The sequence below is a fragment of the Schistocerca americana genome, chromosome 3 (assembly GCF_021461395.2).
Source record: "Schistocerca americana isolate TAMUIC-IGC-003095 chromosome 3, iqSchAmer2.1, whole genome shotgun sequence".
NCBI lineage: Eukaryota > Metazoa > Arthropoda > Insecta > Orthoptera > Acrididae > Schistocerca > Schistocerca americana.
In genome coordinates, this window is record NC_060121.1 from 252,421,407 (window position 1) to 252,444,100 (window position 22,694).

The following is a 22,694-nucleotide window of genomic DNA, read 5'->3' on the forward strand; positions in this document are numbered from 1 at the left end:
TCTGCCACTGAGTCACCTTGGCACGTCGACGCATCTTACTGTACTGATTATATATAATCTATTTCCGTTTACACATGACTTCACTGCCATGGCTTATGTCAGTGGTGGAGGATCACATGACCGATGGTACCTGTTCTATGCTGTCTACTGCGGTCAAAAGCGACCAGTGTGGGCTCTTTCAAGGGAGTGACTGATCTTTTGTCGGCTGAGTTTACCTGTAAAATAATATTCCGGCTGTCCTTTCACATAGGTCCTTTACGATTCGCAGTCTCCACGACACGCGTGCAGCTCTTATGATACCATTATACCTCCCGTAAGTTTAACAGCGACTGGAATTGGTGGTATTTCTGTCTCATCATATTTGACTGGCGCGAAATAGTTGCGAACGGTAAGAGTATGTTGTTGTTGTTGTTGTTGTTGTGGTCTTGAGTCCAAAGACTGGTTTGACGCAACTCTGTGATCAAAAACATCCGGACACCTGGCTGGAAATAACTTACAAGTTCGTGGCGCCCTCCACCGGTAACACTGGAATTCATTGTCGTGTTGGCCCGCCTAACACCATCGTCTCCGAATTTTACTGTTGGCACTACACACGCTGGTAGATGACGTTCACCGTGTTTTCCCCATACCCACACCCTGTCTTCGGATTGCCACATTGTGCACCGTGATTCGCCATTCCACACGTTTTTCCAGTGTTCAAACGTCCAATATTTACGCTCCTTTCACCAAGCGAGTCGTCGTTTGACGTTTACCGGCGATGTGTGGCTCGACCATGAAATCCAAGTTTTCGCACCTCCCGCCTAACTGTCATAGTACTTGCAGTGCATCCTGATGCAGTTTGAAATTCCTGTGTGATGGTCTGGACAGATGTCTGTCTATTACACATTACGACCCTCTTCAACTGTTGGCGGTCTCTTGTCAGTCAACAGACAAGGTCGGCCTGTACGCTTCTGTGCTGTACGTGTCCCCTTCGCGTTTCCACTTCACCATCACATCGGAAACAGTGGACCTAGGGATGTTTATGAGTGTGGAAATCTCGCGTATAGATGTATGGCACAAGTGACAGCCAATCACCTGACCACGTTCGAAGTCCGTGAGTTCCACGGAGCTCCCCATTCTGCTCTCTCACGATGTCTAATGACTACTGAGGTCGCTGATATGAAGTACCTGGCAGTAGGTGGCAGCACAATGCACCTAATATGAAAAACGTACGTTTTTGGTGGTGTCCGATTGCTTTTGATCACATAGTGTCTCTCTTAGTCTCCCTCTACGATTTTTAGCCCCCCCTCCCCCGCGTCCCTCCAATACTACATGTAAAAAGTAAGATTTATTTTTGTTAAAACTGAGTACGATAACTGAAAGAACACGCTATGGAATATACAATTTTCTCTGGCAATGGGAGCATACATGTTCGAATGCGATGGTACTCTAATAAAATTCAATAATGTTGCCCGCAAAGAGTAGTAGAATGTACGAGGAGTCTCTTGAGTCTCACTGCGCGGTAGAAGTATTGTGGTACGACTTTGGCGATTTCTCTCAGCAAACAATCCTTTCATTAACAGTATATAATGCAAGACTTTAACATCGTGTAAATATTGCTAGGAGCTAACAGGTATCGACCCTGCGCCGTCTTGGTGGCAAGTCTGAAAATATACGGATGTAGAAAGTGTGTAATTCTTGCCTACATGACTCAAAGTTTAATAGGTGGGTATTTGCAGCCGTGGAATAGTTCAGAAACTGGCAAAGCAACCATAATTACTGTCTCCTACAGAAAGAATGGTGGCCTGAGTAGTTCAAGTGGCTTCGTCCCTGCATAACGTGCATTCAGTTTTAATTCTTAGGGAAATTTCCTCGTTCTTCAAGAAGAGCAATTTCCAGCTTTGGGGTAGTGTGAGGGTTGATCGTCTTGCCATATGCGCCCCTTCCCCTTCTCCAAACAATTCCCTTTATGTTTTCAATAGAATTCACATCCTGCAGTTACTTTCTAGCAGATAAAACTGTGTGCTGGACCGCGTCTCGAGCCAGGAAGCTTACTAACTCAGCTATCAAGGTACGACTTTTCTTATCGCAGCTTTTCTTTCATACAATTTCGCGCAAGTTCTCCTGTATGTCCTCCTCAGTCTCCTTTTTTTTAGCTCAGTGAGTAAATTAACTTCTCTCTGCCTGATTGTAGCATATACTTGATGCGCTTTCTGTGTGTCACTTGTTCGTTTTTGCAGGTTCCTAGTAAGTGGCAGTATCTCCTTGAAGAAAGCTTTTTATCACACTGTCAGGCAGTCTTCGAGAAATAAAGGTAATTTCTCGTATGTTTTTAGTAATTTTGAACTATATTGTGCTTAGAATATGTTTTAATGTGCTAATATAACCTATAATATAGACAACTGATTGCTGTCTACAGCGAACACACATATAGCATACTTATTTCCATGTAGCAATGGGTCTACATTCGGCAACGACCTATACTTTCACACTCTGGTGGTACTATTTTCATAATTTTAGGTGCTAATATTAAGTTTTCTGAACATTGTATATATTTCAGTTATTGTTTAACATAAACAGTATTCACTTTGAACATTGTTACAATTTTGGTGAATCATAACATTTTTTAAACAAATTAGTATTTTACCCTTATTTTGTACCAGAATACTGCGTTGACAACCAATATATACTCGTATATTTAATTCGTAAAATACTGTGTGGTCATAAAGCCTCGATCAATTAGTAAGAAATAATGCATTTAAACAATACATAATTATAATCCATTTCTATCATAGCGTGGGCCTATTGTTTTTTTTTCAGAATGATCAAGAAGAATGCTTAATATAGGCGAACCTGTGGCTGTTATTATTGTGCGATTGCGCGCTTTATCTTATCTGGAGATGCAACAGGGGTTCATATGGAAATTTCACAATAGGAAACATCTGGTTGCTTGTCAGTAAGTTCCAAAGAACTGGAAACGTTACCGATGAATCACATGCAGGAAGACCTCCTGTACCACAAGAGGCAGTTCAGGGAAACAGAGAAGCAATCGAAAGAAGTGCGATTGCATCAAATTGTCGTAGCTACTAGCTACATATGTGAAAATCAACGACTTTGTAAGTTTTACACTTTACACTAGAGAAAAAAAGCGTACGATATTCAGTTGCTTCACAAATTAGACCACGAAGATTACGCAGCTCGCCCAGCTGCGCATTTCGACTTGACAGTAACTGCACACAATGAACATCTCCTGGATCACATTTTGTTTACTGATGAGGCTACGTTCCGCTCCTGCGGGAAAGTTAAGAAACATGACTGTCGCATATGGGGTAACGAGCCACCTCGCGTTATTACCGAAAGGCAAAGAGACATACGATAAGTGAAAGAACTGCTTGGATTCACAACGACTACAGTTTACGGACCCTCATTTTTGCAAAGAGAAATTGTGGAAAACATTTATCCTGATATACCGGAGTAATTTGCGGAACGACAGCTTCAGCATGAAGGCACTGCTGTGTTCGAACAGGATGGAGCACCCCCTCGTTTTGGTTTCAAGGTAATCCTTTACCTAAATCGTTCGCCAATAGATGGATATGTAAAGGTGCAGAAAGAACGTGGCATCATATTCATCTGATTTGACATCGTTGGATTTCTTTGCTCCGTGATACATACAGCCAAGCAGAGGTAAAAGACATCCAAGATATAAGAGCTTGAATCCGGCATGCAGCGTCGGCCAGTTCACAAGATACGCTTCAGAATGTATTCAGGTCTCCTCTTCAAAGACTGGAGTATTGCTTCAATATGGATGGAGGCCATGTTGAAGTTTGATGAAGACGTACACATACATTGACAAACTTAAGTGTGTATTATATAAGTGCATCCATTATTTCGCAAGAATGGATCAAGACTTTATGACCATCTTGTGCAAGCTGATGACTGAGGAGGATACTGACATTCATAAGTATGGAGAAGAATTTCTGTGACGTTTGCAATGTCGGAGTACTGGCTGAAGTCTAGTCCAGTCTGAACAGCTCACACTTGTTAAAAGCATTGCCAGCGAAAGGCAAGCTTCTTTGTTCGCGTCCTGGCCCGGTACACAGTGCCAGTCTGCCAGGAGGTGACATGCGACAGGCACTTAGAAACCTCAGATGTCAAGTCCCATAGTGCTCCGAGCCATGTAAACCATCAATCGCAGCAAGCAAAGAAATATTAGATTTGTAAATAAAAACCGCCTTTTCTTGCTGCAATGTATTTTATTTCTCCCAGACACATTCCGCCTTTTCCTTTAAAGCTTCTCCAGTGGAATAGTTTTCGCGTTTTAGGTAGGCATCTGCGATTCTTCTCATCCAGGCACTCGCTGGAGGTAGCACTATTACTTTACTCGCCAAACATACGCACGTTTTCACGTTACGAATTGTATTCACAATTTTCATATTGTTGCGCTAATTGTTGTGCTGACAGGAAGAGAGAAAGTGAACACAGAGTTTTCGGCAAAATATCTAGAACCAGTGACAGAAGACTAATAGTGCTCCAAATATTTATTTTTCGACATGGTCCGACGAGGATCATTTGGCTCTCTCTTACATCGGAACAGGGTTTCACACATGCAGTACCCTTTTTTACATCATAGTTACTAAGAAATGACAATGTTAATATGACAACTAGTATTAAAATGATCTGAGTGTCCATAGTGACAATGTGAGTAAATAATACTATCAACTAATAAAGTTAATACAGGCAGTACCTGTACTACTGCATTTGCTGCCACTAATAGTGATAATGATAATAATAATAATAACAGATATAAAAGAATTTATAGGTGTACAAGATATTTTCTGATATTGTGAGTTCTGGGGAAAAAAATTAAGGAACGTAAGCATGGTCCCTGGTAGGCTGTAATGTGATTTTTATTTAATCGTGCTATTAGCTAATTTCGACTACTTGTCACTGTCAAGCACCTATAAAACCAACATGGAAAAGCACTACACTGTCTGCATACATCGCAATGTGGTGCTTTCCCATGTTCTTTTTAAAGGTGTTTGGCAATGACAAGTAGTCGAAATTAGCTAATCGCACGATTAAATAAAAATCACATTACAGCCTACTACGGACCATGTTTACATTTATTAAATATGGATGGCTGTGGAGCTCCACTAATACAAAATTTTAAGAAATTTAAGGAGACTGCACCAGCTAAAAATAGTAGATACATTATTAACGGTCTTCTGAAGCTGGAGATGTTATTCAGTTCTCTAATATGTGGGAAATTATTCCAGAGTCGGGTTCCTACTACTTAAAAAGACTTCGAAAATTTCGAAATTTGTGCTAAGTTCCTATGGGACCCAACTGCTGAGGTTATCGGTCCCTAGGCTTACACACTACTTCATCTAACTTAAACTAACTTCCGCTAAGGACATAAGACGCACGCGCGCGCGTAAATGGCTCTGAGCACTATGCGACTCAACTGCTGAGGTCATCAGTCGCCTAGAACTTAGAACTAATTAAACCTAACTAACCTAAGGACAGCACACAACACCCAGCCATCACGAGGCAGAGAAAATCCCTGACCCCGCCGGGAATCGAACCCGGGCGTGGGAAGCGAGAACGCTACCGCACGACCACGAGATGCGGGCGCGCGCGCATACAAGACTCGAACCTCCGACGGGGGAAGCTGCGCAAAAAAGGACTTCGAGTAAGTGGTTGTACGATGGAATGGGACACAAATGATTTTGCCCTAATGGGAACGGGTGTTTCTGCTATGTTGTTCGGACTAGAGCATTCAGGTTGAGGAAAGATATGAGGGACGGTGTTCGTTTATAAGACATTACAGAAGACAGCGAGTATGGAAATCATTGCCCTTGTTTGCACATAGCCAGAATTGTTGATGATATCCGATGGGAATGCTGGAGAAATGTGTTTTATGTGTACAGCAGGTAGGGTTCTCGTGTTTTATACCGGCATTAATGTAATATTTTTTGTGTACTTTTCCGTAGGCTGCAAAACAAGATAGGAGCTTTGCAGCTGAATGCCACAACTGCGTAATGTATTGTAACAGCAGTTTCGTGCTCGTCCGTTCATTTAGAAGCTGTATACCCGTAACACGGAGGCTGTGTCTCGTACAGGAAGTCTAGTAAACACATTGCTAATTGATACCTGTAGGCACTGTATAAAAGGCTGCGGCAGTAGGCATCTTCCAAAGCGTGCATCACATTGCAGTGCAGCAAGGTCGCACCTGCAAGCGTGTAACTTCTGATTAAGTGTCGCGGCGACTTCAAGGCTGCTCTAAGTGGCGTGACATAACCACAGCCTCACGCTCCAGTGCCCCCGTCGGTGCGCCGCCTGATACACTGAAAGAGTGACGCGTGAATGGCCTACAGAAAGAGAAAAGGCGAGTCGCCAAGCTTTACCTCCGCTGTATTACTCTAACTACGACTCTAACGAGCGATGGGAAGCAGTAATCGTGTCGACTAAGAGCCGCTGTTCTCCTTGCAGTCACGATTCAGTTTTGTTTGGCTGATTCGGGCACGCGCGCCCATGCGCGCGCGCTTGTGTGTGTGTGTGTGTGTGTGTGTGTGTGTGTGTGTGTCTCATTCACGGGAGCGTCAGTCTTACGAAATTGGTTCTCGTGTTTCGCAACATGTGATGGCTTAGATTTCAAAAATACTTGTTACGGAAACTGCCGGCGTTAATGGGTGTCATTATGAGCAGTTACTGTACAGGATGTATAGAAAATGCTTGGAGGAACTTTGGACAGAATCCTCCAAACAAAACAATGGGAAAACTCCCTACTAGAATATCTACATTCAGAAATGTTTCGTATTTGGCTTATTCGTGCAAGGATGTCTCATGTGATGTTACGGATAAAAATGAAGATGCCGAGGAACTTAACCAGCCTTACTATAGAACATGCCCTTGGTAATAAGAATAATGGTGTTTATTAATAATGTGGTTCTGCTACCTTTTAATCCCATCGTTCGTGTTGCACCGGATGATGTCTATATACAACGACAAGTGGATGGGTAGAGCAAGAAAGTTCCGTGGTCTACACATTCCCTACCTATCGGCACACGAAGTACGAACAGTTTATGCAACGTGCATTCTATAAGCAGAGACGGTTAATATTCTGTTTTGGATACCTGCGAAATATTTTAATGTCTTTTTTTTTTTTTTTTTTTTTTTAAGGATAGAACAAGATATCGAACGTGTCCATTCCGATCTTTGCAGTAATTTTGAGTAAACCACTGGAAATACCCACCTGGGTTACCGAACAGGGTTTGAACGCCGCTCCTCCAGAATTCCGGTCCAGTGTCTTAAAGTGCAATATCGCCCAGGCTAAAGTCTTTCAGTAACAAAAAGAAGGCCTTTCGAAGATAACTACAAGGCTAACTATTTCCGAACATCTGTTCACCCGACATTACGCCTTCTGGTGCGAGGAACCCGCCTCGAAATTTGCACTTGTGGGTTTGATGTATCTTGTGTAGATTCACTTCTTGCAGCGTTCTATTTCGGACAGATATGTATTGGGTGTAGCCTGGCTTTTTTCTCCCAAGGTAACCCCGCAGCTGTGTGGGGTGTGATGTGGAACAGTTCCACACCAGTGTTTAGCTCGACGTCCACCTGCCCTCGGCAACAGTTAACAGTTTCTCCACAGTGCGCGCTGCCTACTATCTGTTCCGCATTTAGTTCTGGTTCTCCCGTGGCTTATCAGTGACGTCCAGAGGTGTCAGGATAGTGAGAGACTTTTATTTCATTATGGCTGGCAGGATAGTGCGGGTGCTAACGCATATCTGCAGTTGTCATAAAGTAAACACATATTCTAGTAAAGGCCCTAAAAAAACAACCTTTTTGTTTTGCTATCTGAAATTTTATTCCTGAATCAAAGCAGTTTCACCATATCGAGACAATCTGTGAACTGCGGAGAAAACGCATGTTCTATCTCACTCTCATGACAGGTCCGCTGCTTGTGGAATACACCAGCATGTCTTGGCTTCTGCGACACATTTTATTAAATTTTTGAAACTCTGTGGCCAGAACACGAAAAGAGTGGCTGTAGTGACCAAGGAAGTCGATAAAAATCAGTACTACGTTTCATAATACCATAACAGACGTAATTGAGCCATCAAGGCAGCTTAAAACGACGTGTACTGCCTCAAGCTGAAGCCAATTATTTGCTTAGCTTTCCCCACAACTTCTACTATCTCCGCCGTCCGTAAATATTTCCTGGCCTGATTCAAAATTTTAAAGCTTCAGTCTGCAAGTGCCTCATTACTACTTATCTCAACTACACAAGGGTCCCTCCACTTAGCATGCTTCTTGCTGCATGGCTTCGACTCCCATCCAGACACTTCTAACCCAGCAAGAAACTTCTTGTGTATACTGATAGTTACTTCAGGAACACTGGAAACTATTGTATCGGTATATCACAGTACTTAAAAAAAATTGTCACATAAATATGTTCTTGATAATCAACGATATTTTTGGTAACTTCCTTAATGATATCCGACACTAAATGCCACTAAAGCGCGACGGAACGAAGATTTTGCGACAACGTATCACCATGTGAACTAAAAGTTGTTCACTATTACACTAAACCACTAGGGAAAACAGCAAGAATTGAATTTTCGTGCGGTGTTGAATAGTCTTTAGTTGTTATCAAATTTGACATGCAGCTCGGCGCAACACTCATCACTTTTAGAGACGACATTTCGAACTGGATAACATTTTTTCTCTTAATATATGAGCCACATACGTCCCTTCACCACGAAGGGCGCATATCCAGCTACCCGCAGACGTTACGTCAGGCATCGTAAAGTTTACAAACAGTCCTGGACCATCTTCTTCTCGTGTGCAAGTCACGAATATTACAGCGTGAATACTTCAACGTAGACTGTTAGCTCTGACTGGACCAGGACGAGATAACGAATAGACAACGGCATTTTAAAAGGAAATATCGCGACATTCACCTTAAGGGATGTAGGGAAAACACACGAACCTACTTCCCGATGACCGGACGTCACCGGACGTGTATTTGAATCCTCTTCGTGCGGAATACGAGTCCATTGTTTTTAACCACTGCCCCACCTGTATTGATTGAGCTCGAAGTGAGGCATCTACCTCTAAACTTCATAGAAGGGCTATTAAGGCATTGTATTCAGATTAGCAATAATAATTTCGTGTGCATTAATGGGCGGGTGCAGGCCTTTCAACTGGACGCCATATCGGCGTCTTGTGTGTCCCTAATCCACCCCAGTTCTCGAATGGACAAAAGGGACCTACAGTTTAACGTGGAATCCGAACCACATGTCGTTCCTGGCGACTTCTCACATCGTTCAAAATTGGAGGCTAGGTTAAAGGTTGACTGAAATTTTCCGTGGTCCGATTGGAATTCGATCCCGCGCCCTAAGTACGCGCTTTACCGCTAGGCCACCAGGCATAATAAAATATTACTTTTAATTCTATCATACGATGTTACGTAGAATGGGCTACGCTGTTGAGCTTTTTAAGAAAGATGTCTCATTCGTATGGGCAGATTTTGGGTAATCGAAAGTTTTCGTTGTATTAGAGTTGAATGTTGTGGTACTCAAATCGTAATTTCCTGGTTCAGTGGCTGGAGTCGTTTTCAAGTGGGCTTGAGAGCATACATCGATGGAACTGCGAGATACGCTGCAAGGATCGCCAGGTCGGTGTAGTCCATACGAAAGTAAGGGAAATCCTCTCGAAAATTTGGGTAAGTTCAAAGGACCTGTAATCGAGGTAGACTGCAAACATATAGTACGCGTCACACAGTGATCATGAGGATAAGATACGAAGGATTAGAGTGCGTGCGGATGCACACCGACAGTATTTTTCCCTTGCTCCATCCAAAAACCGAACAGAGCAGGGTGTGGCTTATTGTCGCACAACGTACTCTCCACAAAGCACTGTATAGAGGATTACAGAATACATAATTCGACGAAGATTTATAAGAATATCACATGTCGAAGTTTAACTGTACTTTTAAATCAAATATTACTTTATTTACTTACATATTAAGACTAAGCGTGGCCTTTTGACACACATGATGCAAATGAACTACCACTTGAAGAAAATTGCGCAAACATCCGGTCAGACCTTATAATAATTGAAGGTGGTGTAAATATTGGCGACTTACTTTAAATGTCCATAAATGTAAAATTTTGCTTCACAAAAGACAAACAGGTAGTATCGTAAGACAACAATGTTAATGATCATCACAACGGGAATCAACGCAGCCGGCCGCGGTGGTCTCGCGGTTCTAGGCGCGCAGTCCGGAACCGTGCGACTGCTACGGTCGCAGGTTCGAATCCTGCCTCGGGCATGGATGTGTGTGATGTCCTTATGTTAGTTAGGTTTAAGTAGTTCTAAGTTCTAGGGGACTAATGACCACAGCAGTTGAGTCCCATAGTGCTCAGAGCCATTTTTTTTTAACCAACGTATAGAAATACTTAGGTGTAATAATTTGTGGAGATATGAAATGGAATGATCACGCTGGCTAAGTCGTAGGTAAATCATGTGATAGATTTCGATTCATTGGCAGGATACTGGGAAGATGCGGTTAGTCTAGAAAGGAGTTTGCTTAGAAAACACTTGTGTGACCTATCTTAGAATATTGCTCAAGTGTGTGTGTGTGTGTGTGTGTGTGTGTGTGTGTGTGTGGTTGTAATGGGTGAGGGCATACCAAATAAGACTAAACGGTATATTGTATTTATTCAAAGAATGGCAGCAGGAATGGTCATTATTTGTTTAACTCACGGAAGAGCGTCACGGAAGTACTGAAAAATCTGAATTGGCAGATACTTGAAGCTAGACGCAACCTATACAGCAAAAGCCTACTCGCAAAGTTTCATGAATCTGTACTGAGCGCGGAATCAATGAAGTTAGTTCAGCCCTGAACGTATATCTCGTGAAAGGACCGCGAAGACAAGATAAGACTATTTACAGCGTACATAAAGGCATTTAAACAGTGATTCTTCTCGCGCTCCGGCCATGAATAGAACAGGATTAAACTCTTAATAACATGTACAATGGGGAGTACTCTCCGTTATGCATTTCATAGTGTTTTGCAAAAGATGGAGGCAGATATTAGATTACTGTTGCTAAGATGAAACCTTACAGCAGATTTAAGATGCCAATTAACCGCTGCACATATTTATAATTATTATATTTTTACTAAAATAATATGTGATATGAGTTAGTTTTGTGTTTGTTGAAGCCACGTTAAAAATCATTGTTCCACCGGTTTTTAAGCTTCTGTCGAAATCAAAAAGTAAGAAAAAAAAGAGTGACATTTGTCCGTGTTCGCCTCAGTTCCGCGTAATTGCCGCTAGAATAAGAAGCTATTGCAAAATATCAGTAATAACAAAAGAAACGGTTACTTCAGTGATGCTCGTTTTCCTTTGCAACTAACTTGTTTACTCGTAAAATAACCAGCGAACCGCACATACAAGCTATTATGAAAATTTTATACCTACCGGAAGATTTGCTCCCTGGTCAGTAAATGTATTGTGAATCTTTAATAAAATAATTTATTCCATACCTCGTATTCTAGTATAACGTTCGAGTACAGTGCCCTATAACTGGTGGACCCGGAGTAACCGTCTGCACTCTTATGTTACCGAATATATCCGGCGTCTGCTGTCGTAGATCATTAACGCCAAATTGCACCGCACTGTCCTGACAGATACATTCGTCGTACGTCCCATATTGATTTCTGCGGGTGTTTCAGGCATTTCTGCGGGTGTTTCAGGCATTGTTTCTTGTCTGTTAGCACCGACAACTCTATGCAAATGCCGCTGCTCACTGTCGGTCTCGGAATATAGAATTCCGAAACTTAATGTCCCATGCGTCTAGCTCCAACTACCATTCTGTGTTCAGAGTCTGTTAATTCCCGTGGTGCGACCATAATCATATCGGAAACCTTTTCATATGAATCACCTGAGTACAAATGACAGCTCCGCCAATATCCTTTCATATCTTGTCTACGCGATACTACCGCTATCTGTATAGGTGCACATCGCTATCCCACGACTTTTGTCATCTCAGTGTACACACCGCTGACAGTCCACACACCTCTTCCAACTAGCTACTAACATCTCTCACCAATAATCACAACGACAACACAACACAACACAACATGGATATGGTTCCAAGTCAATAGGGAAAGAGTCACACGAAAATATCATTCTCAAATCTGTACGAAAACAAATTCAATTTATTGACACGACTTCATCTCAGCCAAGTCCCTCCCTTTTATCTAACACCATCCACAGGTAGCTAATGGTTCATCGCTCTGCTTTGAGGCCTTTTTTTTTTTTTACCGAACAAATCAACAATAATACGCATCACTCTCCTGGAAGAACAGCAAAGTGCCCATTAAATGTGCATATAGCATTACTGGCAGGGAGACCGCATGTGGCATGTATTTTTCTTTGACGTCTCATTGGCGACTTGCGCGTCGATGATGATGGAATGACAACAACAGCAACAAACAAACACACACACACACACACACACACACACACACACAGTTCCGAGCAGAGAAACCTCCCTCCCTCCGGGAATCGAACTCGGGGCTTCGCGATCGATTGGCAGCAACGCTACCACAAAACCACGCGCTGCTGACGGAAAGTGACGAAGCACCATTCGAGCCCACGCACAGAAACGTACTTCGAATGCCTTGTAGGCTTTCCGTATCGGAAAAGTAACCTTGTGGTTACGAGGGATCACTTCCGAACTTTAACACACAAACCTGATACTTCAACCTCACGAGGGCTGAAGGCCAATCCCTCGATTTCGCGAACACCAAACCGCTCCACGAAACGTTCAGGCCTTCCAGCCGATACGAATCGGGAGCAGATAAGTAGACGTTCTCACTGGTCATCTACTGCTCCCACTTACAGCAGGATGAATATGCGAACAAGAGAAAAAATTCCCGGATTTTCCCTGGTTGAAAATACATTTATTTCCCGGATGAAAATTCACTTTTTCACGAGTGAAAAAACACTAGACACCGATGAATGTACGTTTTTCTGCGTTAAGTGGCAGTATACTTTCCCTTGGAACTGTAAAACTTACCTATTATTAGAATACCAATCATTTGAATGGTAAAGGTTTCATACACCGGCATACAGCCGACCAGTGTGGCCGAGCGGTTCTAGGCGCTTAGTCTGGAACCGCGCGACCGCTACGGTCGCAGGTTCGAATCCTGCCTCGGGCATGGATGTGTGTGATGTCCTTAGGTTAGTTAGGTTTAAGTAGTTCTAAGTTATAGGGGATTGATGACCTCAGATGTTGAGTCCCATAGTGCTCAGAGTCATTTTTGAACCGGCATACAACTTCCTGGTACTTTAGGAAATGAAATCCAGCAAAAAAACAACACTTTTTGGAAAGCGACATAAACACTGCATTTTTTCGTACTAAGAAAGTACAAATACGAATTCCACAAAATACAACACGGTGACTTCCGAAGCACTGAAATCGAGAGTGCGCTGCGCGATGCGCTTCTGTCAGCGAATCCTAGTTCATGACACCTGATCTCACCAGCCTATGACAGCAGATATTCAGAGCATAGGACACGTGACATAGTCGGCCAATAGCAACATAACTTATGTAGCGCGAACACACGAATAGGAGAAGTTAATCGTTTAAATTAGTATACATACAGAAGAGGTACTACAAAAGCTAAGCTTTCATATACAACAATGGTCGTCAAATATTTTTGCTGTTTTTTTTCCGAGGGTGTGGTTAGGCAACATCCTAAGAGAACAGCTTAAATTGCAGCTACTTAATATTTCTGACAAGTATGATTTTAAATTTCACTGCTGTGCACCGAACATTTCATGTGTTAGCTGGGTGAATACATGTCCCGTTGAGCACTTCGACTTTTTCGTTCAAAAGCCAGTTACGCGTGAAATTGCTCAAGAGCTCACATCGCACTTTCTTTTGAACGATAATTATACCTATTGCCATAATTACTGCATAATTTGAATCTATGAACGAAATAAAATAAATATGAAAAACTAATCTTGAAGTAGGTCTTTTTCTAGTGTGAGTTACGCTTTAAGATATATCAAACATAAACGTGCCACTAAAATTTTACATAACTTCGTAAGTGTCTCGTCTTCTGAGCTCGAAATTTTTGTATGTGGCTGGTCCTCAAAGCATTACATTCTCTCCAGACCTCAAATTTCTGTCCTTAGCGGTTTGGGCTGGGCGATGATGAGTCAGTGAATCAGTCTGACACCATTTCACCCCCTAAGGGGTTGAATTTCCAAAAACAGTGACATGCATATGTTTTATTTCTAACACAGAAGTCAAATACAAATTTTCACAGATTTAGCTTCAAAAATGCTTGCACAGTGAAATATTTCCATAAAAACTTTATTCCCTCATTTCACCCCCATAGGGCTTGAATTCGAAGCACATTCTCACACTTAACATAATTCACCTTGCTCTAGAGGAAATGTAACGCTTCTCAAACCACCACTATGCAATATTTTCCCGCCATCTGTTAGAAATGTGAACAGTTGTGACGTCACGCTCATCGAAATCAATTTTTTGTTATGAAGTGCTGCACAGTCTTCGTCCTAAAGACTTTGACGCATTTTGCTGTCAGCGGACGCTTACGTGCGGACTGCGTTTTATTTTTGTGAATGGCGTACTTTCTTTGCAACTAAAGTTTTATTTTTGTGGTATTCTCTCTCTTATTGCTGCAGTATTATTGTCTAGTAGCTGGCTATACTAAAATTCTTTGTCAAAGTGTCAGCTCTTACTAGTCAAAATAACAAAAATTTAACTGAAATCTAAAACAATGAAAATTTCCCGAAATTCTAAAAAATTCCCAAATTTTTTCCCGGATGAAAAAATTTCGGCTTTTTTCCCCGATTTCCCGGGCGTATACATCCTGACAGCGCTCCTGTAAGGTGCTGCTTCCTGCGGGTACTTCCACAAGTTTCTCTGCAATGGGTATTGTTAACACCCTTCGGCTCTGGCAAATTACTCGGCCTTGAGTCACCTCTTATGCCCAGACCGCTATCCGTCTACGAGGATTTGGGGAAGGCCAGACCACCAACCCCAGGTTGCAAAATACCTCCTTCCCCCAGAAACCGATCCTGTCTTAGACAATAGATGTACAATAGAAGGTGGAGAGGGGAGAAATGAAAGGAAAGGGACTATTGATGTTAGCTGCATTGGGACCTCAGAATCAGCGGCGACGAGTCAAAATGTGTGCCGCACTGGGATTCGAACTAGGGATCTCCTGCTTACTAGGCAGTTGCGTTAACCACTGCGCCACCCGGACACTTGTTTATCGTAACTGCGCGGACCATCTCGAAACGCCTCGCAGCCGATCCACATTCCCACCTATCTGCAGTACTCGTCCATTTCCTCCACTCTCGCTAGTTTGAGATTCCCACAGGTGATCGGACGTAATTCTGCATCCGCGCTGAAGGTGGTGGATTCATTGCTCATCGAAGCGAAACGGCGTGGTGTCTCTTCTTTCGAAGATGTCCGAAAGAACAAACACCACGCATTCATACAGTAGGCAACAGCCACGGGTAGAGCGAACAGGCATCGCTAGAAAATGAAGTGTTGCGACCTATGACGAATCACGCTGCTCTTCTTTGGATCTTCTCTATTTCTTCTATCAATCCTATCAACTATCCCCATAACGACGACAGCGTTATCGGTTTGAACTTCTACCTCTTCCTCCAGAAAGCTCACTGACAGTGGGGCGCTTTCGGCGGACCTTCGTCGGACAGTGGCCTCTTTAGCTGCGCCGATAAGCAGTGCAGCGAGTGACACACGCGGCGGGCTTGCGCAACAGCCGGCGCGGCGCGCTACTCACCGTGGACGACCGTCCTGAAGACGACCATGCTGCCAGCTTCCCAGCGCAGCGATTACGAGGCTCAGCGATGCGAGGCGTAGCGCCACTGACGACGACCGGCACGCAACTGCCGCGCGCCGCGCTCGCTTCTCTTTATGTCAGCCGAGGAGCCGCGTCGCATTGGCCAGCGAGACTGCGGCCACTGTTGCAAGACTTGCTCCGCGAGGCCCCACCCCGCGGACGTGATCGCCCACCTCCACCAAAAGGAGCCGCTCACTCGACAGATGTTATCTACTACTCGTGAAGAGTTCAGCGAAAACTGGGCAAGACGTGGGCTTTGCTGTCACGCTATGCGCGTCCCATCCCATTTTCATTCATTTAGGCGTCTACGAGGGGTAGTCGTAAGTTTCGGTTACCGCCTCGAAAATATAAAGTAACGTAATTAGTTTTTTGTTTGCAGGTACATGTCTCCACTCTTGGTACACACCGAAATCCCAGCGCAACAGAACCACAGCATGCCGCTAGAGGAGAAAAAAAATGGTGCAGCATATCGATAAAGTGGAGTATCGTACATTAATTCGCTTTCTCCATTTGAAGGAGAAGGACGCTGCAACAATCCATGCTGAGTTGGTGCACGTGTACGCAACAATCCACCATCGTATGCGACACCGGCTGGGTGGCGCACATTCTCCGAGTGTCTGGCCACAAAATGAAGCACCCAGAAGGAAAGGAGGAAATGAAACGTACCTCCACGGGTTGATAGGGTAAAGGAAGCTATTTCAGAGAATTACAATGTCGAGTCAAATTTAAAAAGAACTTGCCAGTATGAGCCCACATATCAGTATGCAATCCCTCTGGCCCAGGCCCCATATACAGGCACTGGTTCGGGCGGGATGCATGTTGTCATACGGCGTTGCATCATCTCCTGAGGAAAGCTCGCCCACAACTGATACTGCTGGACCTTGATATCCTGGATACTGCCACTGGGATGAAGTTTACGTCCGAGGTGAGCCCACACATGTTTCATCGGGGACAGACTGGGCAGTGTTTGTATATAATTTATTACGCCTCGATCGCTTACATACAGAAAAAATATCCACATTACCGGTTTCCGCAAGTAGATGCTACCTTCAGACGTGAAATCCACTAAAAGCCTTCGCGTAGATACAGAACGAGGTGACAAAAGTCATCGGACATCGATATGCACATGTACAGATGGCGGTAGTATCGCGTACGCATGGTAAAAAAGGGGAGTGCATTGGCGGAGCTGACATTTGTACTCAGGTCATTCGTGTGAAAAGGTTTCAGACGTCATTATGGCCACACGACGGGAATTAACAGACTTTGAACGCGGAATGGTAGTTGGAGCTAGACGCATGGGACATTCCGTTTGGGAAATACTGGTAGTTAGGGAATTCAGTATTCCAAGGTCCACAGTATCAAGAATCTGCCAAGAATACCGAATTTTCTCCAAGTTTTCACACCACGGACAACACAGTGGCCGACGTTTTTCACTTAACGACCAAGAGCAGCGGCATTTGCGTAGAGTTGTCAGTGTTAACAGACAAGCAACAATGCCTGAAACACCTGAAGAAATTAATATGGGATGTACGACGAACGTATCTGTTCGGAGAGTGCGGCAAAATTTGGCGTTAACGGTCTATGGCAGCAGACGACCGAGCAACTGAACCGATAATTGGCTAGAAATGGTTATGTTCGGCTAGTTGGAGACCATTTACAGTCATTCATGGACTTTATGTTCCCAAACAACGATGGGATTTTTATGAATGACAATGCGCCATGTCACCAGACCACAATTGTTCGCGACTGGTTTGAAGAACATTCTAGACAGTTCGAGCGAATGATATGGCCACCCTGATCGCCTGACAACAATCACATCGAACATTCATGGGACACAATCGACAGGTCAGTTCGTGTACAAAATCTTCCACCGGGAACACTTTCGCAATTATGAACAGTTATAGACGCAGCATGGCTCAATATTTCTGCAGGGCGATGTGGATGGCCATATCATTCGCTCGAACTGTCTAGAGTGTTCAAAGTAATCGCAAACAATTGTGGCCCGGTGACATGACATTGTAGTTTGGGAACATTATGAATGAGCCAACCAGGTTTGGTGTGTATGTGGCAGAAGCAGCTCATTACCTTCTACAAAACGTAGCACAAGTCCTATCAAACTGTACGCTGTTAATTTGTGAAATCCGCAAGAAACTGAAATTTTTTTTTGCGTGTATTGGTCATACATCATAGCACCGGTTGTAGCAACTAGTAGCTTGGTTAAGCATATGGTGTGTAATACACAATGGTCAAGATCATTGCGCTGAAAACAGCTTGAAGGCAGATGGTTCCGCATAAGTGTGCACAATGGCGTGGGCTAGGTTCACTGATCTCCCTCACATGTAATGTAATCTCGGCCATTGTGCATCTGTTACAAGACGCACGAGCAGATGAACTACAGTCTAGACAGCAACAGAACTATATAGTTTGGTCAGAAACAGTCTGAAACGCTCGTAAGGGCGCTGCAGGGTAGACTGTGCTGAGAAATAATTGTTAAGCAAAACTTCGGTACGTTGCCCCATTTCCGATTTAATTGGCACTGAAGTTCACCAATCGGGCCATTGCGGCCTGCCAGATACAAGTATTGTCATTTGTTCCTCTAGCGTAGATAACAGCCCACGAGACCGCTCAGCCTATGGCTCGGGTTCGGTCCTTACTACCGTCCCATGTCCAATTTTTGTATCGCGCTCTTGTTCGGTTTTAGACCAAACGAAGAACTCGTCTGGCGACACTGTTTCTGGCGAGCCGCTTCAATTTCCGTGCGCAATGGCCTGAGAGCCTAACTTCAATGCTAACAACTCGAAAGCGGCGCAGAGTCTGGTATTTTTTTCTTAACAATTATTTCTCAGCACAGTCTACCCTGCAACACCATTACAAGCTTTTCGGGCTGTTCCTGACCACCCCTTGTACAAGCATGTCAATAGACAACGCAGATACTTAGAAGGATTGATGAACGGTTGCTTGTAGACGCTCCATGTAACTCACGGGGGATTGTCACAACCATGACATATTGTAGCGGCAGGATTTGCGCGCACGCCATGCGACAAGAGAACTTCGTCAGCAGTCAATCTGATGAATTTCATACAGTAACCAGGTCATATCGTTCGTCGTCAAAGTATGTTGCACATTAGAGAAACTTCCTTCTGATCCCTTTACTACAAAAAGCAAAGATCTGGGGGCATATCCTACAATGGTGAGTCTCCCTGCCTTTTTAGTACGAACAACAGCGAGCTGTTGTATTACAATGACCTGGAGGAGCCTGCAGCCGGTTGTCTGTACCATGAGGTGATACGCAGTCCGTATAAATACACCGGTAACGATACTTTTTACTGAAGAGGCACCATTTAGTACAAACCGCCACACTCTACTAGGACAGAGCTGTTGTTAAGAGTGTGATCTCGCCAATCAGCACCTTTTTCTCTGAACTCCTTGCTACAAGTACCACGAGTACATCGAAATAAAAGCTTCACATCGAGAAATAAAGGGATATCAAAACAAAACTTTCTTTGGAAATGTCCATTAAATATCTTTAGAAACATCTTGCTCCGGGTGTCTGCAAATGAAGCAATTCATAAAATCAATGAATCTTCAGTGCACGAAAGGAATACTTGCTATATATTAGTGCGCGCTTCTCTCGTCCTTTACATATGAGCGAGGGAAGTTTGAACTGATGTGTTGCAGTAAGGTTGGTTTTATTGTTATTTGCACAGTGAACATTTACAGACAATTACCTTCTCGATTTCCCACTGAAAATTATCTGTGCATTGATGCTATACCCGCATAACGAACTATATTTTTATCTGCCCAGACTGTTGCAAAACAGCAGAGCTTAGAAGAAGCCAAACCTGTACAGAACGCCCCAATATTAGTGGATCTACAATTTCTTACGCTGTTCGTAAAATGTGAGACGCCTTTTGGGAACTGCAGTGCCCATGTTGTCTAGCGCCATAGCAAAATGTGCGTATAATTGTGTTTACGGAAGCGTAAAATGAAGTCGCCAGAGGACGTCCGAGGCTGGACGTGTCTCATCCATATAAAGTGAAGCTTAACAGTGTTATAATCACAGCAAGAGTGCTTCATTTGCAGAAAATTTGCTCAGCACACATCGCAGGCAGCATGCCACTGCACGCTCACAGCCCTTTCGCGCGATTTTACTCTGGAAATATAATAAACATTTTGTCTCCTCCTTTGTCATCAGAATGTCTTTTACTCTTGCAAGAGACCGAAAGAGGTTATTGTTTCGTTTGATGAAAAGCGTATGTTGATATATATAAACGTTACGTGTGATGATGTCTGAAGGGTAGTCAAAGTTAATCTATTCGATTTCTTTAGTGGTATGGATTGATCTGACACAGTCTCAATATTTCAGCTGCTTCCGGAAACGAATTAGCGCACGATACTCCACATTAATAGGCTGCAACATTTCGTTGTAGAATCCTTTGCGCTGTGGTACTGTACTTTGGCGCGGGAATTTTAAAATGCATCAACACTGCAACCAAACAAAAATAGGTACATAACTTCATTTTTTCGAGGTGGTAAATAAAACCTCTGTAGTGCTTGTCTCAGATTAAAGAAGGATTATTCTCATAAAGAAGCATGGAGTAGCAAATTAGATACAGCACATTAATTTCGATTACTAATAAATTTATAAACGGTTACTAAAAATATTTGTTGTGTTATCAGTTTCTGAGAGATGGCGGTTCAGCTATCCAGATTTAGGTTTCCCCAAATCTATAATGGCGAATACAATGTTAGTTTCTTTGTAGACGACATTCATTCTGAATATACCTATTAAAAATATTTATTGCGTTTGCAATTTCGTCATTTTGTCATTCTCGGGCATTCTGAAACCTGCCTTCAAATCCACTTAACTGAGTCGCTAAAACCCACTGTATGAAGTTAAGTCGTGACACGCTGAAACACAGTTACCAGCAGTCTAAATCGAAATACGTGGTATACCCGCTCTCCCACACCACGTGTGCACGAGCGATGCCGCAACCACAACAGCAGCAATTGGCATGCATAAAAATAAAAAGCTAAATCCACAACACACACCGAAACGAATCGCTCATGTCGCCAACGTGGCGGGTGGATTTCAACAGCGGTAAAATAAAAGAGATGTAAATGAATAGCGTGTGAGGTTTAGAAAGCAAAGTTATTAGTAAGTGGAGTCGATATCATAATTATGATATGTACACAATTGAAATGTTAGAGAGGACTTTGTTAATACTGATAATATTTGCAGCCATTTACCTCAGTTGATAACTTCAACTGTTTTATCATAAAAAACCACACCGTCTACAGGCCACAAGTAGCCCATCGAGACCATCCGACCGCCGTATCATCCTCAGAGGAGGATGCGGATAGGATGGGCGTTTGGGTCAGCACACCGCTCTCCCGGTCGTAATGATGGTATTCTTGACCGAAGCCGCTACTATTCGGTCCTCAATTGGCATCACGAGGCTGAGTGCACCCCGAAAAATGGCAACAGCGCATGGCTGCTGGATGGTCACCCATCCAAGTGCCGACCACGCCCGACAGCGCTTAACTTCAGTGATCTCACGGGAACCGGTGTATCCACGGCGGCAAGGCCGTTGTCACTGTTTTATCATAAGGACAAGAAAACTTCAATCTTTTGCAACTGAAATTTATTTTTGTGTACAATACATGTTTGACCATAATGTTAGGCATCTTCAGTGGTATGCATTTTGTGTCTTGCTATTGCAACCATTTGTTGTTCTATTTGTGCTAAATGCACACAATAGCTAGAAGTTTCTTCCAGTAAATATTTCTTTGCACATAACCTATACTGTAGTACACAGTACATACTTGCACTCCCTTTATAATAAAACTAATTCGGTTTATTTTATTTGGCGACTGTTTGCTTTCAAAATACTGACAATGACAAAATGTCGATATTGCAATCATGATAATTATTTTTAGCAGACACATTCGGAAAGACTACTTTCAGTAATTACATTAAGGACGTGAAACTAGTCCTCCGCTAAGAACTTAATTATAGCTCGACATGATAGGACAACAGTTTGTCGCCTCTTGGACAAGAAGGCGTTTGGTGCGCTCGGAGCTTGTCACCGGTAACTGGCCAGAGGAGGAGGGAATTCCCACGACTGCGTTGGCGGCGTGTCTGGAGAGAGGGCTGGGAAGGGAAGGACAGGGAGTAGAGTGGAGTGGAGCACGTGACTGGAAACACGCGCCTCATGGCAGACGTGCCGGCGCTCGGCGCGGACCAGGTGGTGGTCCGGGACGTGCGTGCGGCCCGCCGCGTCAACCACTCGCAGGCCGTGACCGCGAGAGCTCGTATCGGCGCTCCCTTTTCACACTTCATAATCCTCGGGACATTTACTGCGAAATCGGCTCGCTTCTCCTCCAGCCGATAGCGTCACGGTGGCGACTAGGCGTCGCATTTGTCTTCACTCTGCGTCACAGATGGAACCACAGTGTTCCGAAGAGGTGCTTAAGCTACTAGCTCACCAGTCTTTTAACTACTGCCGACACTATGCCACCACTCTTCTCTTGTTTCTTCTCTGCCCCGCGGCCCAGACGTCAAAGAATACCACACGAGCCTCTACCAAACTTGGAAAATTTAGAGAGAAAACGTGAGCCTTACGCTCACGTTTCGATAGGGAGAGCACTGTCAAAGGTAAAAACTCTAGTACGAAAGAAACGCCGAAATGTTCTATTTAAGGACTAATGCGGTACCTTGTTTGCAATATCGATATGTACAACGTCAAATTGTTTTATATGGATAAGAAACTTTCATTTTCAGAAACTTGAA

The 22,694-nt window shown here is 43.5% G+C and overlaps 1 protein-coding gene across 3 annotated transcripts in view; it reads right to left on the bottom strand.

Moving 5' to 3' along the window:
* Positions 1-22,694, bottom strand: part of LOC124607292 (6-phosphofructo-2-kinase/fructose-2,6-bisphosphatase 2) — a 373,085-nt gene that overhangs the window by 282,213 nt on the left and 68,178 nt on the right. Inside the window, exon 1 of one of the 3 annotated variants that reach the window (XM_047139583.1) lies at positions 15,842-15,923. The exons of the other annotated variants lie outside the window; for them this stretch is intronic. Coding sequence (XP_046995539.1) covers positions 15,842-15,869 — 28 coding nt within the window. The 5' untranslated portion in view covers positions 15,870-15,923. Of the gene's footprint in view, positions 1-15,841; positions 15,924-22,694 lie in introns of those variants that run through there. 3 annotated transcript variants of the gene reach the window in all.